This window comes from Diorhabda sublineata, chromosome 5 (assembly GCF_026230105.1).
Source record: "Diorhabda sublineata isolate icDioSubl1.1 chromosome 5, icDioSubl1.1, whole genome shotgun sequence".
Classification (NCBI taxonomy): Eukaryota; Metazoa; Arthropoda; class Insecta; order Coleoptera; family Chrysomelidae; genus Diorhabda; species Diorhabda sublineata.
This window is the reverse complement of record NC_079478.1, coordinates 49,193-66,797: the sequence shown is the minus strand read 5'-3', so window position 1 is coordinate 66,797 and position 17,605 is coordinate 49,193. Positions and strand designations below refer to the sequence as shown.

The 17,605-nt window shown below is 30.0% G+C and overlaps 1 protein-coding gene across 8 annotated transcripts; it reads right to left on the bottom strand.

The window, feature by feature from the left end:
* Positions 1 to 322: 322 nt before the first annotated feature.
* On the bottom strand, positions 323 to 15,940 carry LOC130444128 (anillin-like). Of its 8 annotated transcripts, XM_056779151.1 has the most exons (7): positions 11,242 to 11,339; positions 11,036 to 11,176; positions 8,937 to 9,155; positions 6,874 to 7,589; positions 4,637 to 4,988; positions 2,596 to 2,933; positions 323 to 1,755 (listed from the first exon to the last, which is right to left on the bottom strand). In XM_056779151.1, exons 3-7 carry the CDS (start codon positions 9,001 to 9,003, stop codon positions 1,144 to 1,146), a joined length of 2,085 nt encoding a protein of 694 aa, XP_056635129.1. In that variant the 5' UTR covers positions 9,004 to 9,155; positions 11,036 to 11,176; positions 11,242 to 11,339; the 3' UTR covers positions 323 to 1,143. The 8 variants fall into 8 exon arrangements, with proteins under 8 accessions (XP_056635129.1, XP_056635131.1, XP_056635127.1 ...); XM_056779153.1 differs by lacking the exons at positions 8,937 to 9,155; positions 11,242 to 11,339 and adding an exon at positions 15,805 to 15,940; XM_056779149.1 differs by lacking the exons at positions 11,036 to 11,176; positions 11,242 to 11,339 and adding an exon at positions 9,774 to 9,962.
* Between the last annotated feature and the right edge of the window lie 1,665 nt (positions 15,941 to 17,605).

Here is a 17,605-nt window from a genome sequence, read left to right as displayed (position 1 = left end):
AATTAAAATCAAATCATTATCATTTTTTCCTGCATTTCGAAATAATTTGAGGACATATTTACTGGAAAATTTTTATTCTAATAATAATAAAATTTAATTCCAGGCATGCTGCATACTAGTTTAATTTTTCTATACTAATTATTACTTTTACATATAATTTTGTTATTCATTCATTATTGAAATTTTATTTTATTAGTATCTTTATTTAGTTATTTTTATGTTTGTTTTTTAGTTTTTACAAGCTTTTGTCAATAAACCATTTTTCACTCTCTGTTCTAGAGCTTCTTTTAATAGATATTTATTAGGAAATAAAAGGAGTAGGTAAATTTTCAAAAGTTCTTTATTTGATACAAACAACTAATCGTATTGAGTCACAAATAACCCTAAATAAAAAATAACAGATTGTGTAATAAACGTTTTATTACATAACACACTTTAAAAACGATAATGCTACTATGCCAAAAAGTTTTTATTAATTAAAATGAAAATATTTCTGAATGGTACAATAGTTCATATCCATGTTTCATAATTTTGTTTCAAATTACATTATAACTCAATTTTGTTGGTTAACAAATACATCCTGATAACGCTTTATTCCAAAAATATTACTCACATTGTTGAAAGGCAACTTAAAGATGGTATTACGACTATAGCGATATTTGATTAATATATATGGTAGTCTACGAGCTGCTAAATATAATATCCACAAGATTGTGATTGTCAAAAATTATAATTTCGTATGAAAATCTATTCACCTAAACGAAGTGAACTTGTCAATTCTGATTCTAAAAAGTTGCATATTATCCTAGTGTTTCATAAATGTAAAGACTTTTATCTCATAACCATTGGTTTTCGCTAAAACTATAACTCTGTATTACAGCTGATACACTATACACTACGAATCAAAACATTTTTGTATTATTTACCAAATAATCATAATTTCGGTCGTTAATATGTTAAGATGAACAAAATTTCTACAAATTATCGCATAGTGTCACTTCGTTTCAAATGTTTAATATGTAATAAGTATATGGGAGTTATCCCATATATAAAACTAATCCAGTATTTTAAACTATATAAAAAACAGTGAAATCTATTAACAAACAAAATAACACAACTAATCAGTAAATAAAAAAATAATTTCTAGGAATACATATTATTTTTCAAACCATTCCAACTTAGAAGTGATTGAACAACGAAGTTCAGTTCACTTTCCCATGCTTTCAGATCTGATAAATTATCAGCAGAAATAAAATATTTTTTAATATCTAGATAATCCCGCAAAGGCAAATACAGTGTTCTCGGTCGAGCACAAGCGCTTCTATCGGCGAATGTTATCTTGAGTTCCGTGCAATATCTCAAATCTACAACGTCGATGGGAACAGTTGATTCTTCAGATGGGTAATTCCAGTATTGTAAAATAAACCCATCCAATATGCACCATCTTCTATTCCAAGTTATTACGCCGTTTTCTATTCCAACTGTCAGAAATCCAGTTAGTTTATTGGTTAATTTATAAGTATATTGGACGTTCATATCGAAGAATGGTAGAAGAGGATTATTGGAACAAATATAATCCCATTTTACATGCAGATTTCCATCATCACTAATTTTTCGTAAGTCTGAATGTCGTATGTTGCATTTACCAATTAGATTGAAAGCAGTATTTTCTGTTTGGATAAAGGTATTCCTTGGATTACTTTTCAGATTTTTGTTGCATCGTATGATACTTCTCGGAGATGGGCATTTACCATTCTGGAATATGAACAAAAAATATTCATTTTAGTGAACACTTAATAGATATTTACGATATAAGTGTCGTAAAGATTCATATTACGAAATAAGATGGGAAACCCATTGAATATCGACATGGTGGATGGAAATCCAGTAGTGTCGCTGAAGGATATGTAGAAATATCCTTAGAAAACAAAAAAAATATAGCTACTAAAATAATGGGAGGAGAAATAGTTTCTACAAAAAATTCAATTGAAATTGAAAAGAGCTACCATATAAAATTATTTCAACTATACAAGATGTCCTTAAAGTAGCATTCGATTTTTTTAATAAAACGCCCTATACAGCGTCTCTGAAATAGGTTGAAAACTGAAAATAATTGGGGTTCACTTAGTAATGCCATTCCTAGTCAAGATAAAGGACGTTGAAAAAATACATTTCTTACAATTTTGCAGAAACTTTTTTATAAAATTTTATACGAATCTGTTTTGGAAGCTGATACGCCTCATGCGTTTGTTTTTATATCTGACTCTCATAGAGGGCGTTAATTACACGGTTCATATCAAGTACTACTTAACATAACTTTTAAAGTTAGGTTAAGCACTTAAGTTATTCAATTTCACACCAAAAATGTGCTCTTGATAAAATTCGATACTGTATATAGAATTTTTGACAATCTAAGATAGTGACTAGCCTCCAGTTGTTGTTGTTTTTAGTTATTTATGTTGAGTGAGATAATAAATAGAAATAATCACACTCCAGCAACGATGTCATTGAGTAAAAATTATCAAGTTTTTAAGAACGAAGTGTCTATTCTTGGAACCAAATAATATAAACATTTAAATAAATCTAAGCACTTACCTGATATACACAGTTTTCATCAACTATTAGTAAAGAGTAGACGGCAATAGTAATATCGAAATCTTGATGTAATTTTGAAAATTTGAATGTTTTTGGTACACTAACGGTTCTATCCATATCTTCAATGATCCCACTATCTAAAACGTATTTTCCACTTTTCAGAACGACTATAAAATATTCTTGACAATCTGTGAATTTTTTCGAGGTCGTTTCTTTGTTTTGAGTGAAAGTAACATCTGATAACAGTATTTCTCCTGTGCATCTACTATCGGCAGCTGAGACATATGATTCAAATTCTATTACATTTATTTCATTTACGAGTGCTTGTTTTGTTATAGCTGAAAACAAAAATATTTGAATATACTTCGGAACAAATCGTGTAGATGATAAAAGTTTATTTTTTGTGAAGCACTAGAATAAGGCATAAACCATCTAAGAAAATCACGTGTGCATTACTAAAAACCAGAAGTCAATTTGTCAAGTTTTACACGTGTACCAGAACCGATAGAATAAATTTTTTTCCCTGAAAAAAGTGAGCAGTGTAAAAGTTAAATCTAACTATTCAGTGCAATATCTGCATCTTCTGATATTCATATTATATTACATTTTTTCTACAATGAGCACGCATGAATATCAATATAGAACCTGTGGCTGAGTGATTTAAAACGGATTTGATAGACAGAATTTAACACAAATTAACATAACATTATAAAATTTTTATAACATTCATTTAATAAATACTTTATACATTTTTATTTATATACTACTCTTTTTCTTTCGTACATAAATGATCTACTTGACAAAACTGCAAAGCCGCAGACCATAGCACACTGGTGTCGTCGTTCGAATCAGCCACCCCAATAAACACCCAAATACGTCGTAGCAACAGATCACCATCAATATAGATGGTAAACATTCTGGAGTGGGGTGAACGCAATCTGATTCAGTTTATTACAAGAAAGATCCAGACTGCTGTTTTTACATAGAAGGCTGGCACATCAGCTCAGTATTTGGTCTTGTCTGAACATAAAATATCACGATAACCGCACATTCGCTTGTTGAATGTTAAGGTCTTGGTATAGTCACTTAGCAGAATTAGCTGAGGCAACTTCACATAAACTTGGAGCCCTCTTTAAGATCAAAAAACTATATATTCCGCAACAGCTTCTAATCTTCTAAAATGCTCAGATTCATTCATATTTGGAGTATTGCTCGCACATTTGAAGTTCGGCTCCCAACCATACCCTTAAGATGCTCGACTCAATACAGAAAAGAGAAATTCAACTTATAGGCGATCCCTAATGAACCTGAATCTTGGGACAACCTAGAGCATAAAAATAAGGTCGCCGACCTGTCTCTGTTTCACCGATACTACCACGGCAGATGATCTTCCAAGTTGTCTAGCATAATCCCACTTAGAGCAGTTTTTACAATATCTACTCAATAGGCAGACGTGGCTCATGACCACAGAGTTCGTCTGCAGACGTCGCCCAGAACGTCAATTTATGGAAACTTCTTTCTTTGGATAAATGCAAGCCTGTGGATTCAGCTACCAAGGCTCGTCTTTCCCGAACACTACAATCTACAGAGTTCCAATATTAATATCCACAGGTATCTCCACATTGGGGTTTACACTCTTCTGCTTGTTTTTTACATTAAAAAAGCTCTGTAAAGGTAACAAAAAGTTTTTCATTTTTCGTACCTTAGAAATGGTTTTGATAAAGAATATTAGATTTTGTGGATGTTTAGGCTATCAAAAATTTATAGTGAGAATAGTGTCACAAATAATATAATCAAATGGTAGTTCGTATGATATTTAAATATAACTTAAAATAGTGTTTTACATACCAAAATGTCATAATTCTTCACACAAACAAATGAATTATGTGATCATTCTGTTAGGTTTGTCCAAGAAACCCATTTCACTCACTTTCTTCAGATACAAGTAGTAATAATTCGATTAATAAATTGTTTAATTTGATAATCGAAGTGATCACATAATTATTCCTATCTATATTTTATAAATAAATAAAATACCTACTCGCAATAAGTAAAATTCTTTCTGCTTCTATTCGTTCTCTTCCAACGATAAAGTTCTTTGAACTCTTACAGTAACTGAGAGCTTTAGACGTTTGAAATATAATAGAATGTTGTTTTGATAATTCCAACTTATATTGATCCAGAGTGGAAATAGGTTTTTCAGGCGATGGACAATCCTTGTTTTCATCAAATATAATCTCTTCATTTTTGGTAACATCACTGCGAGACGTCCATTTTGACTTATTACGTTTCAAAATTCGTTTTAAAGAAGATCCGATAGAGGTAGTTGATAATAAAGAAGATATTCCTGAAGTCCCAATGCTTTCTTCACATGCTTCCATGTTTGAGTCACACTAAAAATACCATAATTTCATATTAATTTGAATGATTCCCGAAACATGAATTTGAAACTCTTGCGAATCGGAAATAGTTATTTATATTACAAGGAATGTAAGTAACATTTACTAGTTGAGACTAATTTGCGTCCAAGCCATAAAGAGGGCTAATAATAAAGTTCAAGACTAGTAAATATACTTACATGCCGTGAAATGTAGAAAAATTTTTTCCTTTTCACGCAACATTTATTCTGAGGTATCTATTAATTTTATTCGATACTTTTCGAATGAAATTATGGACCGGTTTCTACAGCATCTTAAGCATTGTTATTTTATCAACGTCAAGCTGACAGTGTAACCCAAATCTAAATGGATATAGAAGAAGCAACAAACATTTGTTGGCTTCAACGGACTCAATTCTAATTACAAACAGTTATCAAAGCTACTAAACAATGATTATAGATAGATTTCAATATTTAGCGTGCTTCTTTGGCATTTTTTTCAATATGAGATAAAACTTAATGTGTTGTACAAGATCACCACAGACCCTGCGATCACTATCTCACTAAAGCAGCTTCAAGGGCTGCTATACAAAATTAAAAGAAATCTTTCCCCAAACTACTACCCACTTCTGAAATTACTTACTTACTTAACCAACAGAAGATTCGAAACAAAAGTTAATGAGGAAAAGTCTGAAAATTTTACCAGGCCAATAGACCTTATATGAGGTATAAGAGGCATCACTGGATGTAAGCCTCACCAAGACATCATAGATGTTAGATTATCTATCTACACTTGCGAGCAAATTAACCCATAGAATGTAAAAAAATATTCTGATTTTTAATAAAAACTTGTAATAAAAAAAAACTAAAGCAGCTATAGTAGTAGTCTGACAACCTAGAACTCCTCCCCACGTCTTAAATGATGTAAAAAATCATCTTAATAACATTTTTTTTAATAAGTGGATTGGTCGGGGAGGTCCTTTTGCATGGCCATCGTGTTCCCCACATTAAATAGAATGGATCAACTTTTTTGGAGATATATCAAAAGCTTGATATATGCAATACCGGTAAACATAAGGAACGATAGAATAAACTTCCATTGTGACGTTAAAGACAAAATCTTGGAATGTTCTTCCAAGAAATATCCTTTGGAAGTGTGTAGAAGTGCAAGGTGCCCACTGCGAACATTTATTATCAGTTTTTTTTGTTTTTATTTGATATATTGTAGGCTAACCAAATAAATTTTCCTACATATTAATATTTTTCTTACGTAACACAATAGTCGATAGTATGCAGTTTAATTAAAAATGCCACCTGTAAATATGTTCAATAAATAATTTCAATTTATGATAATTTTCTTCAGAATATCTCTTTATGGCGAACGGTTTCCTTAATATGTACAAAGATCTAAAAATATACATATCTCTTAAACCTTTTCGTTTAAAAATCGATTAAAAAAATTATTTTTGCTATCTTCAAATTGTGCTAGTTATTCCATCACACTAGATGGATATACTTATGTCCATCAAAAATTCATAATGTCCCAGCTTATTTTCACGTCATCTATTCACTCCCGAATTTTTTTAATGTCCCGGAACACTCTGTAGATTTACGTGTTTTGCAGGGTAAAGGTTCTGATAGTGGCGATCCCCTGATGGTATTAGGTAAAAAAATGTGCTAAGAAGCCTAATCATGACGGGAAAACTTAATTTTATAATATTTAAGCCATAAGATATGCAAAAATCAAAAGAATAAGAGCACAGCTCACGAGAATCTGTGAGTGAAATAAAAAAAATTGCAATTTGCATTCTATAGTCATAAAAACATCCTATGATCTCACTGTTTTGACTGATCGCCGCTGTGAGTTGAGTTAAGTAAAGTGTTATCTATTGAATACTTACGTTACACGCACTTAGTTCATTCAAACTAGCTGCGTCTCCAAGTGCTTCGACCAAAAAACTTCTTGGGTCGTATTCAGAACAAGAAGAAATAACATCTACTTCAGAAGAATTCGAATCGTTCGAGATATCTTGTGTAAATTCGATATTAAAATCAGTGGATCCTATTAAATCTTTTTTTATGAACGAATATCCGTCCAATGTATTTATTGATCCACACTCATCGCAATTTGTATTTGCCACTGTTTCTTCTTCAGAATTATTACTTATTCTTGAAATCCTGCGTGTGTACATTCTACTTACATAGTAATTTAAAATATTTTCATATTTATTTAGTATAATACTTTGAATGATTGCAGAATCATTTGATTCCACACTGCTATTTCTCAACAAGGCCGTTTTTCCCATTATGGGGCGTTTATTTTTACTTCCCTGATGAGATTCTTTTGGATTGACATCGTTCCCAAAATTATTTTGAATAAATCTACCATCACTATCAGTATTTAGAGTTAATGTGGATAGTCTATTCTTGTTTATTTGTAAACGATCTACTGTAGCTGCTCTATTATATAACAAATTTTCTTTTACCTTGTTATTTTCAGTGTTTCTATAAGATACGTTTGTGTTGTCGTTAGTTTTACATTCTTTAAATGACGAGCTTCCTTTTCCTGGAGAGGTAGATATATCAAAATTATCCATATTTTTTACTGCTTTTGTACCTAAAACAATTAATACTTCAATCGTAGAAGTTTTGTCAATTGTAATTATGTGAGAATGTTAAGAATATATACAGTATGAAACAGCCAAATAAATAATGAGGAAAATTGAGAAAAAATTATAAAAGGATGTGTTATATGACACTGGTCAATACCAACTTTCTTATTTTATATGCAACTCCCTGTATCAAAAATGTTTCTTATTGCTCTGCTTTTATTACCTCCTCGTTTGAAGAAAATTTACGACCTTTTTTTCAGTTGAGGAAAGAGATGATAGTCGGACTGAGCCAAATCTGGTAAATAAGGGTAGTAATTTAAACCCTAAATCACGAATTTTTTGCATGGCAACATGAGAATTGTGTGCAGGGGCGTTGTCCTACAAAAACAAAATACCTATGGATAGCTTTCTGAGCCTTTTCTCTTTAATTTTGTCTCGTAGAGTGGATCGTAGATCGTAGAAATGTACCCAAGTGTCATCCATAGTAACAATTCGGTTTAAGAAGTCTACATCGTTTTCAAATCGAGCACAGATCGAACGCGATGCCTCTACCCTTGCACGCTTTTGGTCAACATTTAAACATTTTGGGATCCATTTTGCAGCAATTTTTCTCATGTCCAAATTGACGTGAACTATATGAAATATATCATATGAAATATTTAGTGATTCAGATATCCGTTTTAGCCCAAATCGACGGTGTGATAAAATCGTGTCATGAAATGCATCGATATATTCGGGGACTGACACAGAAACTGGCCATCCCGATCGGTCATCATCTTCAATGGGAAATTTACCTCTTTTGAAGCTTGCAGTCCAATTTTTCACGCTCGCATAAGAAGGACATTGATCCCCAATGGTATTAAGCTTATCTTCGTAAATCTGTTTACCTCTTAACCCTTTTAAATACTCGATGATGGCTCGATACCCCAATTTTTCGATTTTCACAATTTCGGTGGACATCTTTTTTCTTTTAATTTATTACGTAACTCTGGCTGACTTTTTTGACGTCAATCTTTACACTGACACTTCTAATAAGTTATTGTTCGTTGCTATGGTAACGCAATATTTTGTTTATACATGGAACTGGGCTAGGCTAACTAGATATCAATACATCCTCGTATCTCCATTAAATTTGTTATCAATGAAGAAGGGACCTTTATATGATTTCCAATAATTCCTGCCCAAACATTAAACTTTTTAGGATATTGCGTATGTTTTTCTGTCATCCAATAATGATTTTCATTAGACCAATAGTGGCAATTTTGATTATTAACATGACCGAGAGGTGTATATTTGTTATCATCATAAATCAATACATCTTCTAATTGGCTCACATTGTTATCTAGCATTACCATTATTCCTACCGACATAGTCTTCCTGAGTTGGTATCATTTCATATGGATGCATTTTATTTTCCATCAATATTCGAAAAATTGATATGTGGCTAATGTTGAAAAATGGAGCTGCTTTCTACTAGAATCATATGGGTTTTCTGGAAACCCAAGCATAATATACAATTTCGTTTCATCATTAGATTTTTATTTACTCCCTGTAGAAAGTACACGCACGTCCTAAAAAATTCATAAAAGTAGATATCTACGCCTATGGTAGATCAAACAAAACTGTCGGCAAGGGTGTTTATATAAGTTTTTATAATCTGCAATTGATACTGGAAGGACTATAAAAAGGATTATCAGTTTCCTAACAACAATTAACGTGATCCGAACATTCGGATCATAAAAGTTAACCCGATCATAGAAAATTCCACATTTTAAAATTTCATATATAAACTCCTTACCTCATGGACTATTCGCCATGAAAATATGAATATCTAATTAGGTGAACTATAGTCTAAAGTTTAGCCACACTTTTCACTAATCAAATAGGAATTTCAAAGTTAACAGACGTGAGCATTGTGGGTGTGTTAATTGGAACGTACCATTTAGCTGTTTATTTTCAGAATCGATATCAACAATGTGAAGAAATTAAATTATAAAAAACTGACAACCGGTCACAAAACTAAAATTGTACTCAAGCCGGTTCTGCCTTATTATACATCGAATTACCAGGTTTTTATGATATTCTACATAATTGCAACTCAAAGTGTTCAATTTAAATGAAATAGATTTATGAAAAATATTAATATGGACAATTATTAACGATATTACAATTTAATAAACTGTACTTACGTTTTTTACAAAATAAATTATTTATACACACTTTCCACTGATTACTGTCCATATATTTTTATTTTCAAAAAATAATTAAACAAGTTTTTACATATATATCAATACATACTCCTAATGCTACGAATAGCACAATGAATTAGTTCGTCTTCAGTGATAACGAATTACTTGCAAGTTCGAAACTTGAATACACTGAATGTGCTCAACCAATTTAGTAAATATAATACAATAAAAGAATTAGCGCGTTTGAATCAACTTGACGTTTGCAATAGATAGATCCTTTATAAAATGAACATGTTTGGGATAACACGTTCGACCTTTTATCCTATCCATAGCCAAATTCACAAAACACCCTCTTAGATTACTTATCTATTATTTCCGATCGTACGGTTACAAAAAATTTGATTTTAGTGAATTCGTATATGGGATTAGCTTAGTTTAATTTAAATAATTGATAAAAATCTTCATATTCACGATTTTCGTTGAAATGATTAATAAAATTATTACTTTTTAAACTTATTATAGAATAATAATAATAATATTATTATAAAATAATTCGTCAAAGTATGAATGCATTGAACTGCTTCATCAAAAGCATGCGCAAAAGAAGCTCAATTCAAAGATGATCACGCTACTAAATTTTTTTCGTCTTCTTTCGTAAATCTAACCGTCGTAATTAATTAATTAATAAATTGGCCAAAACAGTTATTATCAGTATTTATCAAGACATACGTCTGTGCGAAATATACTTTTTTAGTAATCTATGGAAAAAACATACAACAAAACAGAATAATTAAAAAGTGAACTATATAACATAATTATTATTCAAACTTAAAATTATGTCGAAAGATGTTCAATTTAAAATTACTTAAGAGCTTAACAAAACAAATTGAATTATTAAATTACTATAAAATTTTTAAAAATAGATAATTTATTTTGTAAATAAGGCTATGCAATTTCATTGTTATTATTAATAAGTGGCAACAAATATATTTTACCTTAAAATAATACTTCTATTAAAATATAAAACGTTTACGTATCAAATGGCGAAAATTATAGTTCGAGATATATTTCGTGATTTATAATCAAAACAATATCAACACATATCAAATATTTACCTAATTTTTTTAATTTAATTTCCGTCTAAGGTGTCAATAAAATATTGGATCTATTTTATATGTGTATTAATAAAGAAACAAGATTAGATATAATTAAGAAATTTAATGCAACTTTAAACAAGAAAATTGAAAAATAGAAGGACTTACCAATATAAATTTGATGACCATCGTAACTCTTACTTTAAACTGTTGTTTCTTCAGAAACCACTAGAAATCATTAAAATCAAAACAAACAATTTTATTTAATATCCATTTACACAATTACTAATTTAATGGGTAGCCAAATACCTAAAATAAATATAATATTGTAAGCAATAAACATTAATTTGACCTGATAATATAGAAATACATACTAATACAAAAAGCTGAATCATATAGCAAATGAGATTAATGTTTCTGTTAGTAGTTTCCCATGAATTTGTAATTGGATATATTCTCAAAACTTTAATACAGGCGTGTTTTATTTTAAAATTGTTGTAACCGAAGCAAAATTGCAAAAGTAATAATTAAAGTATTATAAATAAAGGTTAAAAATTATACACTAAACTTCTGGAAAAGAGAATACGTAAAAGTGAATTGGAAGGACAACATGCAACAACATACCATCCGGATATAAAAACTAATGATAATATATTTCAATAAATTTATAGCAAGTAATCGAATTAACATGAAAATAAGAACAGAAGAAATATTTTGACTTATTTTTCATTTAACAAAAGTTTTCGGCTCAGTGGAAATATAGGAATATAAGAGTCTGCAGGAGGTGGAAAACTGAATGGAGTACCGCAAATGAAACCATAGTAAATAGAGGAATTAGATTGAAAATTATTGGTCTCAATAATTAATAATAAATTGGTCATCAACGTTGATTGTTGTTATTAATCGTAGTTTTCATAATTCTAGAACAGATGGCGTCTTAAGCTAATTTACAGTTATTCAGGGAACAGCGAAATTCATTCACATTAAAAACCTTAATGCCCGTAGTAAGAAGACTCGATGTGCACGTGTTGAAAGAGTTCATGAATCAGTCGAACAGAGAGCAGAAAAAAATGCAGCTCAAGGAATTCGCACAGCTGAAATTCGTAACCAAGTTAAATGCAAACTCACTCAAATATATGAGAATTGATGAGATTCGACTTCAAATTAGGAAGATGGACTTTGAAAATTTTCAATCAACACAAAGTGACAATCGACCTAAACTGGCATCAATGGTTGTAAATCGACGATATTTATCTTCCTAATTTGAAGTCGAATCTCATCAATTCTCATATATTTGAGTGAGTTTGCATCTAACTTGGTCAGATATCATCGATTTACAACCATTGATGTCAGTTTAGGTCGATTGTCACTTTGTGTTGATTGAAAATTAACGAGGATATTAAGGAAATTAAGGATACTTTAAACTATTGATTGGTGATACTTGGCGTTTTCTTATTTTACAATAGGATTTTCAAATATTCATGTTTTTCTTGGACAATTTCAATTTCCAATTAATTATATCTCTTTAATTATTTGGATTGGAACAACATTTCCTATATGTAAAAGTTTCATATAAACTTTATGTAGCTGTCAGTATTTTCCATATTACTGCAAAGCGTTATCATTAGAAAAATACCATGAAAACTGGGCAGTAGGAAAAACTAAGATATAAAATCCAAGGAAATAAACAGTTTAGTACAAAAGGGTATTTTCTCAAATTTCGCAAAACAATACTGTATATTTTTATTTGGCAAATAGGATGTCCCGAAAATAATTGAACATAACAAATATATGATGATTTTTTTAGACGAATTGTTCTATTTGTTCAAATATTCAACTCGACATGAAAAGTATGAGTCAGTTTTGTGAAACTTACCATGTGTCTAGGTTTTGCTAAAATGTTTTATTTTATTGTTTCAAGTACTTCTAATCTACATATATTAATAATAATAATATATAGGAGATGATTGTTTGTATAAAAATAAGATGGATTTTAATGATGAGACCTTAAATTGAGTTTTTTTATTTCGAATTTCAGTAGGCAGAGAAATTTCGTGCAATTGTAAAGATATTATCACCCGGAAAATAGTAACTTTTAGTTTCTTTATTATCAAATTTGTATTTATGTTTCTCTCAGAATCTGTAGTTTCGAAAAGAAAAGATTAAGAATTGTTTCAAATAAAACGGCATTTTAAGTATTTTTTATTTTATTATACTATAGGGTGATATATAGAAGTTAGTTGATACATGGGAAATTAAACCTCAGTTATTTTCTTAGTTATCATTGAAATATTTTCATTTTTGTATAATTATGTGTAATGAAAATATTTGTCTTTTTCTATGATGATGATGTTTATATTGTACTTATTGTCAAAAAATAATGAGAACGAAATTATGAAATAAATGAGAATATTGAAATTTCTCTTCTTTTATTTTTCTTGGAAATTTCCTTTCGGCTAGCAAGCAAGAGTGAGACGAATTTTTCACTTATTTAAACAGTAGGATGATAAATGAAATTATTTTATAAATTTAAAAGATGCCAGATCTGAAGACTAGGACGGTTAATCGTATTATGCTTTTGGAATTCCAAAGTTTGCTTTGCAGCTTTCATACCCTCTACTTTTGACGGTTTATTTTTAAAAATTTTGCATTTGAAGTTCTTCAAATAAAAAAGGTTCAAAAAATTGAGATATAGAAATTTCTGTGGTGACTTCCTTCTACTTATCTATTTAACCGAGTAACGAAATACTCTCGAATGGATTTGCAAAATGGAAAGGGGCAAATTTATCTTGAAATCAATAGTATTTACTACGGAAGACAAATTAGCAAATTGCGTCACTTATTTTATTTACAAAAACTCTAAAACATGAATTTGATTTAGATTTTTATTACTAGCAGCGCTATCTATGTACAGAAGCTCATACTGAACTCGTTTCAATATTAGTTTCTACTATTTCGTATGTCTCAGCTCTTGACTTTTTGTCGCCTATTTATAAAACTGAAAGGAAGATGGCGTCCGTTATTTTCACACCAATTTATTTTTTTATTAAGACCAAAGTTGTGTTAGAGTGAAGAAACATATTTTTATTGAATAAAGTATCCACCATCACGGAAATATGAATGGAAACTTCTAAAAAATTGAATCCCATACTCTTCGAACAGTGGTTGATGGTCGAATGCCCAATAGTGACATCTCTTATTGAATAGCTCGGCTCCATAAATTTTGAGTATTAATTTCATTAGGAAACATTGTTTGTTAAATGTTTAGTTCTCTTTGTTTCCACTATAAAATTTTATTGATATACAGGGTGCGCCAATTTTGTTAAAAAGTTGAGTATTAGAGGGTCGTTTTAATACATATCAAAAACATTTTTTTATTAGTTGTATTTGAGGTCCATATTTTGAAATAGAACGCTAGAACGCTTTAAACATAATTTTTTGAAAATGAGATTAACATTTTTTCAGTACTTTGAGAGTGGTATACAAATTTATATGAGAGGTAGGTAAATAAAAGAACCCTCTGTAACTTATTGTAAGTTGAGAAAAAGAATTTAACCGACTTTCTTAATAAGATGCAATATCATCATAGTCGATGAAATTGTAATTATTTGTTATTTTATATACAAAGTGAGCCCAAAATTGAAATTCTCATTACATTTCTTCTTTCGAATGTATCACATTGTAATTTATCTTCGTGTAAATTTTTTTTAGTATTCCCTATACGTAAACTTATAAGAAAATTATATATATATATATATATATATATATATATATATATATATATATATATATATATATATATATATATATATATATATATAATTGTCACATTGGTTTTAGGGTCCAAAGGTTTTAGATCTTCACTTTTCTTGTCATAGTAAGACCTATAAATATTCTGTCTTGGCAATAGTTTCTCAGAAACGTCTTCACAGAGTTTCGGGTGCAAAACTTAACTTATCTTAACACTTCTAGATTTAAATTAAATTGAATTTTGTCTCTATTAAATTTTATATTATATTTTTGTGCTCTTTCCAAAACTAACTGTAAATTATTATCATGTTCCTTTTCATTACTGCCAGTTATAATCAAATCATCAATGTAAAGACCTATACCTTCAATGTCACCAAATATTTCATAGTTTTGTTTTTGAAAGACTTCAGGGGCTGAGCAAATTCCAAAAGGTAGACGACAAAATGCATACCTTCTAAAGGGTGTTCCAAAAATACAATATTCTTGACTTTGTTCATCAATTCGAATTTGAAAGTACCCGTCTTTCATATCTAAAACTGAAATATTCTTTATTATTAAGTTTAACAGCTATTTCCTCGGCTGAAGGAATTAAACATCTTTCTCGTTTTATTGCTAAATTCAAATATTTTGGGTCAAGACACAAGCGTAAATCCTTATTGTTCTTTTCAACTATCACCAGAGGATTCAACCATTCAGTTGGCCTATCAATTTTTCTTATAATACCTTGTTTTGCAAGATCATCAAGCTTAAGTTTTAAACAATCATGCAGTGCAAGTGGAATCCGTCTAAGTGGTTGAACTACCGAAACTGTACCTTCTTTTAAAGTAATGAGATGTTCTCTAGGAAAAGAACCAAGACCCTCAAAAACTACTGGGTATCTTTTAACAACATTTAACAACATGATCGAGTGATATAAATTGACCAGAATCTTCAACAATTGAGTCTACTCTTTTTACTAAGCTTAAATCAACGCAATCAGCACAACTCAGTAGTAGCAATTCGTTATTATCACAAACTGCAAAGAATATGTTTCTAACATTGTCATTAACTTGACATTTTAAAGTGATTTCTCCTAATGGAGCGAATACATAATCACGAATGCCATACGGAGCTAGTTTGACTTTAGATTTTTGCATTTTATCAAGAAGCCCTAGTTTTTTAACAATATTTAAAGTCAAAATGCTTACTTCGCATCCTGTATCTAGCTTATGACCTTCTACAATAATTTTCTTCAACCATGACAATGGTTTCTTTACACTACTAACAGAGCCAACTTTTCTTATAGACTGAACATATAACTCATTTGAACTGCTCTCACACTCAATATTTTCTGATTCACTATCACTGAAAGTTTCAGTTTCTACTTCTCTTGTTCTACAGATGTCTATTGCTTGTGTCAACTTTAGATCAGATTTTCTTAACAATTCTTCTCTAGTGCTTTGGTTGTAGATGCCCATCACTATCCTTTATCTTATGAATTCTTCTAATAAATTACCATAACCAGTTGTTTTTCCTGATGTTCTTAATTCTGTCAGAAAACTATCAAAACTTTTTCCCTCTTCTTGTGTTATACTGTTAAATAAGAACCTTTCATATATAACATTTCTCTTTGGTTCATAGTGATCTCTAAATTTTTTCAAGACATTATCAAGAGTTTTCTGGGTCTCCGGTAACGGATCAAAAGAGTTAAATAAATCAAGACCATCATCACAAACTAAGTTCAATAGAATTGCAACCTTTTTTTCATCATTTTCATTGCTTAAACTTGTAGCAGTCAGAAAATTTTGGAATTTTTGTTCAAATTTTTGCCAGTTATTAGCTAGGCTTCCTTCAATGGATAAAGGATCTAGAGATTTGAAGTATGATTCCATTGCTATTGGCTTATACTTATATCGCGCAGCAAAGTCCAGCTTACTAATACCTAAGTACGAATGTACGAAATTTACTCAAACTTTTATATAAAGTTTTTACACCTGACACCATGTATTATTCCATGATCCGATCTATTTTGTTAAAATAAAACTAATCTGTTAATGTAACTCCTCGTGTATTTATTAGAACCTGTTAACAAAAGCCGCGTATTGGAATCGTCTTTTCTCAAGTCCAAAACATTGGCCTCAACCCCCCATGCCTGTTGAGCCAATTAATTGTAACTTTTAATTGACTCGTACAAAGGTGGCGGGATAGCTATGAAATAAATATATAATTGATAACCTATATAATACATCAATTGTTTCTCAATTGTTTCAAAAAATTACTCAAGGATTTTTATAATCTGAATGAATTCCTTTTCATTGATTAGTAATTTTAGCCAATATATGTTCAGAAAAACAATGGTTATTCTATAAGAAATTGTTATGATGTTTGTAGAGTGTTTATAATTCAATATTTTTAATGGTTTACAATGGATTCTGATGTGTTTATTTTAGAAATCTTTCCTTTATATTATATTCTGTAATTGACCATTATTAGACCTTTTTTTTGTTAAAAGTATCCTTCATCTATTTTCTACATTGGTTATCGATAATTTACAAGAGGTATAAAATATTTGAAAAACAACACGTGCGGTGCAGTTTAGGAACACTTTTTATCTGTTTGTAGAATAGTTTGTTTACATTATATCGAGGGTTTAATACCGATAACGAAAAATGACCGTGCAGCCCCTTCTTGGATGCCTTTGTCTTTGTTCCAAGAATTGTTTGTTTCGAATATATTATTTTTTATATTTATTAGATTACGTTCAACAAAATTCTTAGAGAGATAAGGACCACCCTACACTATGAGAAATTTTAAAATCACAGTATTCTACATAAATAATAGATAGTTGGAAGAATTTCTTATTTACGATTTTCGAATTTATTTTTCATATTCATGAGAAAAATAACGTTCAATAGAATATTTTCCGATATCGTTTATGTAATTTGGGGATGAGGACCACCCTACATTATGGGAAGTTTTAAAATCACAGAATTCTCGATATCAAGATAA

Bases quoted from the DNA above. Each gene is read 5' to 3' on its own strand.
- LOC130444128 (XM_056779151.1), bottom strand. From the start codon at position 9,003: ATGGAAAATAAAATGCATCCATATGAAATGATACCAACTCAGGAAGAC. The intron at 2,934-4,636 runs GTAGGTATTTTA...TTTTGTTTTCAG, and splicing joins AAGAATTTTACTTATTGCGA to CTATAACAAAACAAGCACTC. The intron at 1,756-2,595 runs GTAAGTGCTTAG...TTCATATTCCAG, and splicing joins ATGAAAACTGTGTATATCAG to AATGGTAAATGCCCATCTCC.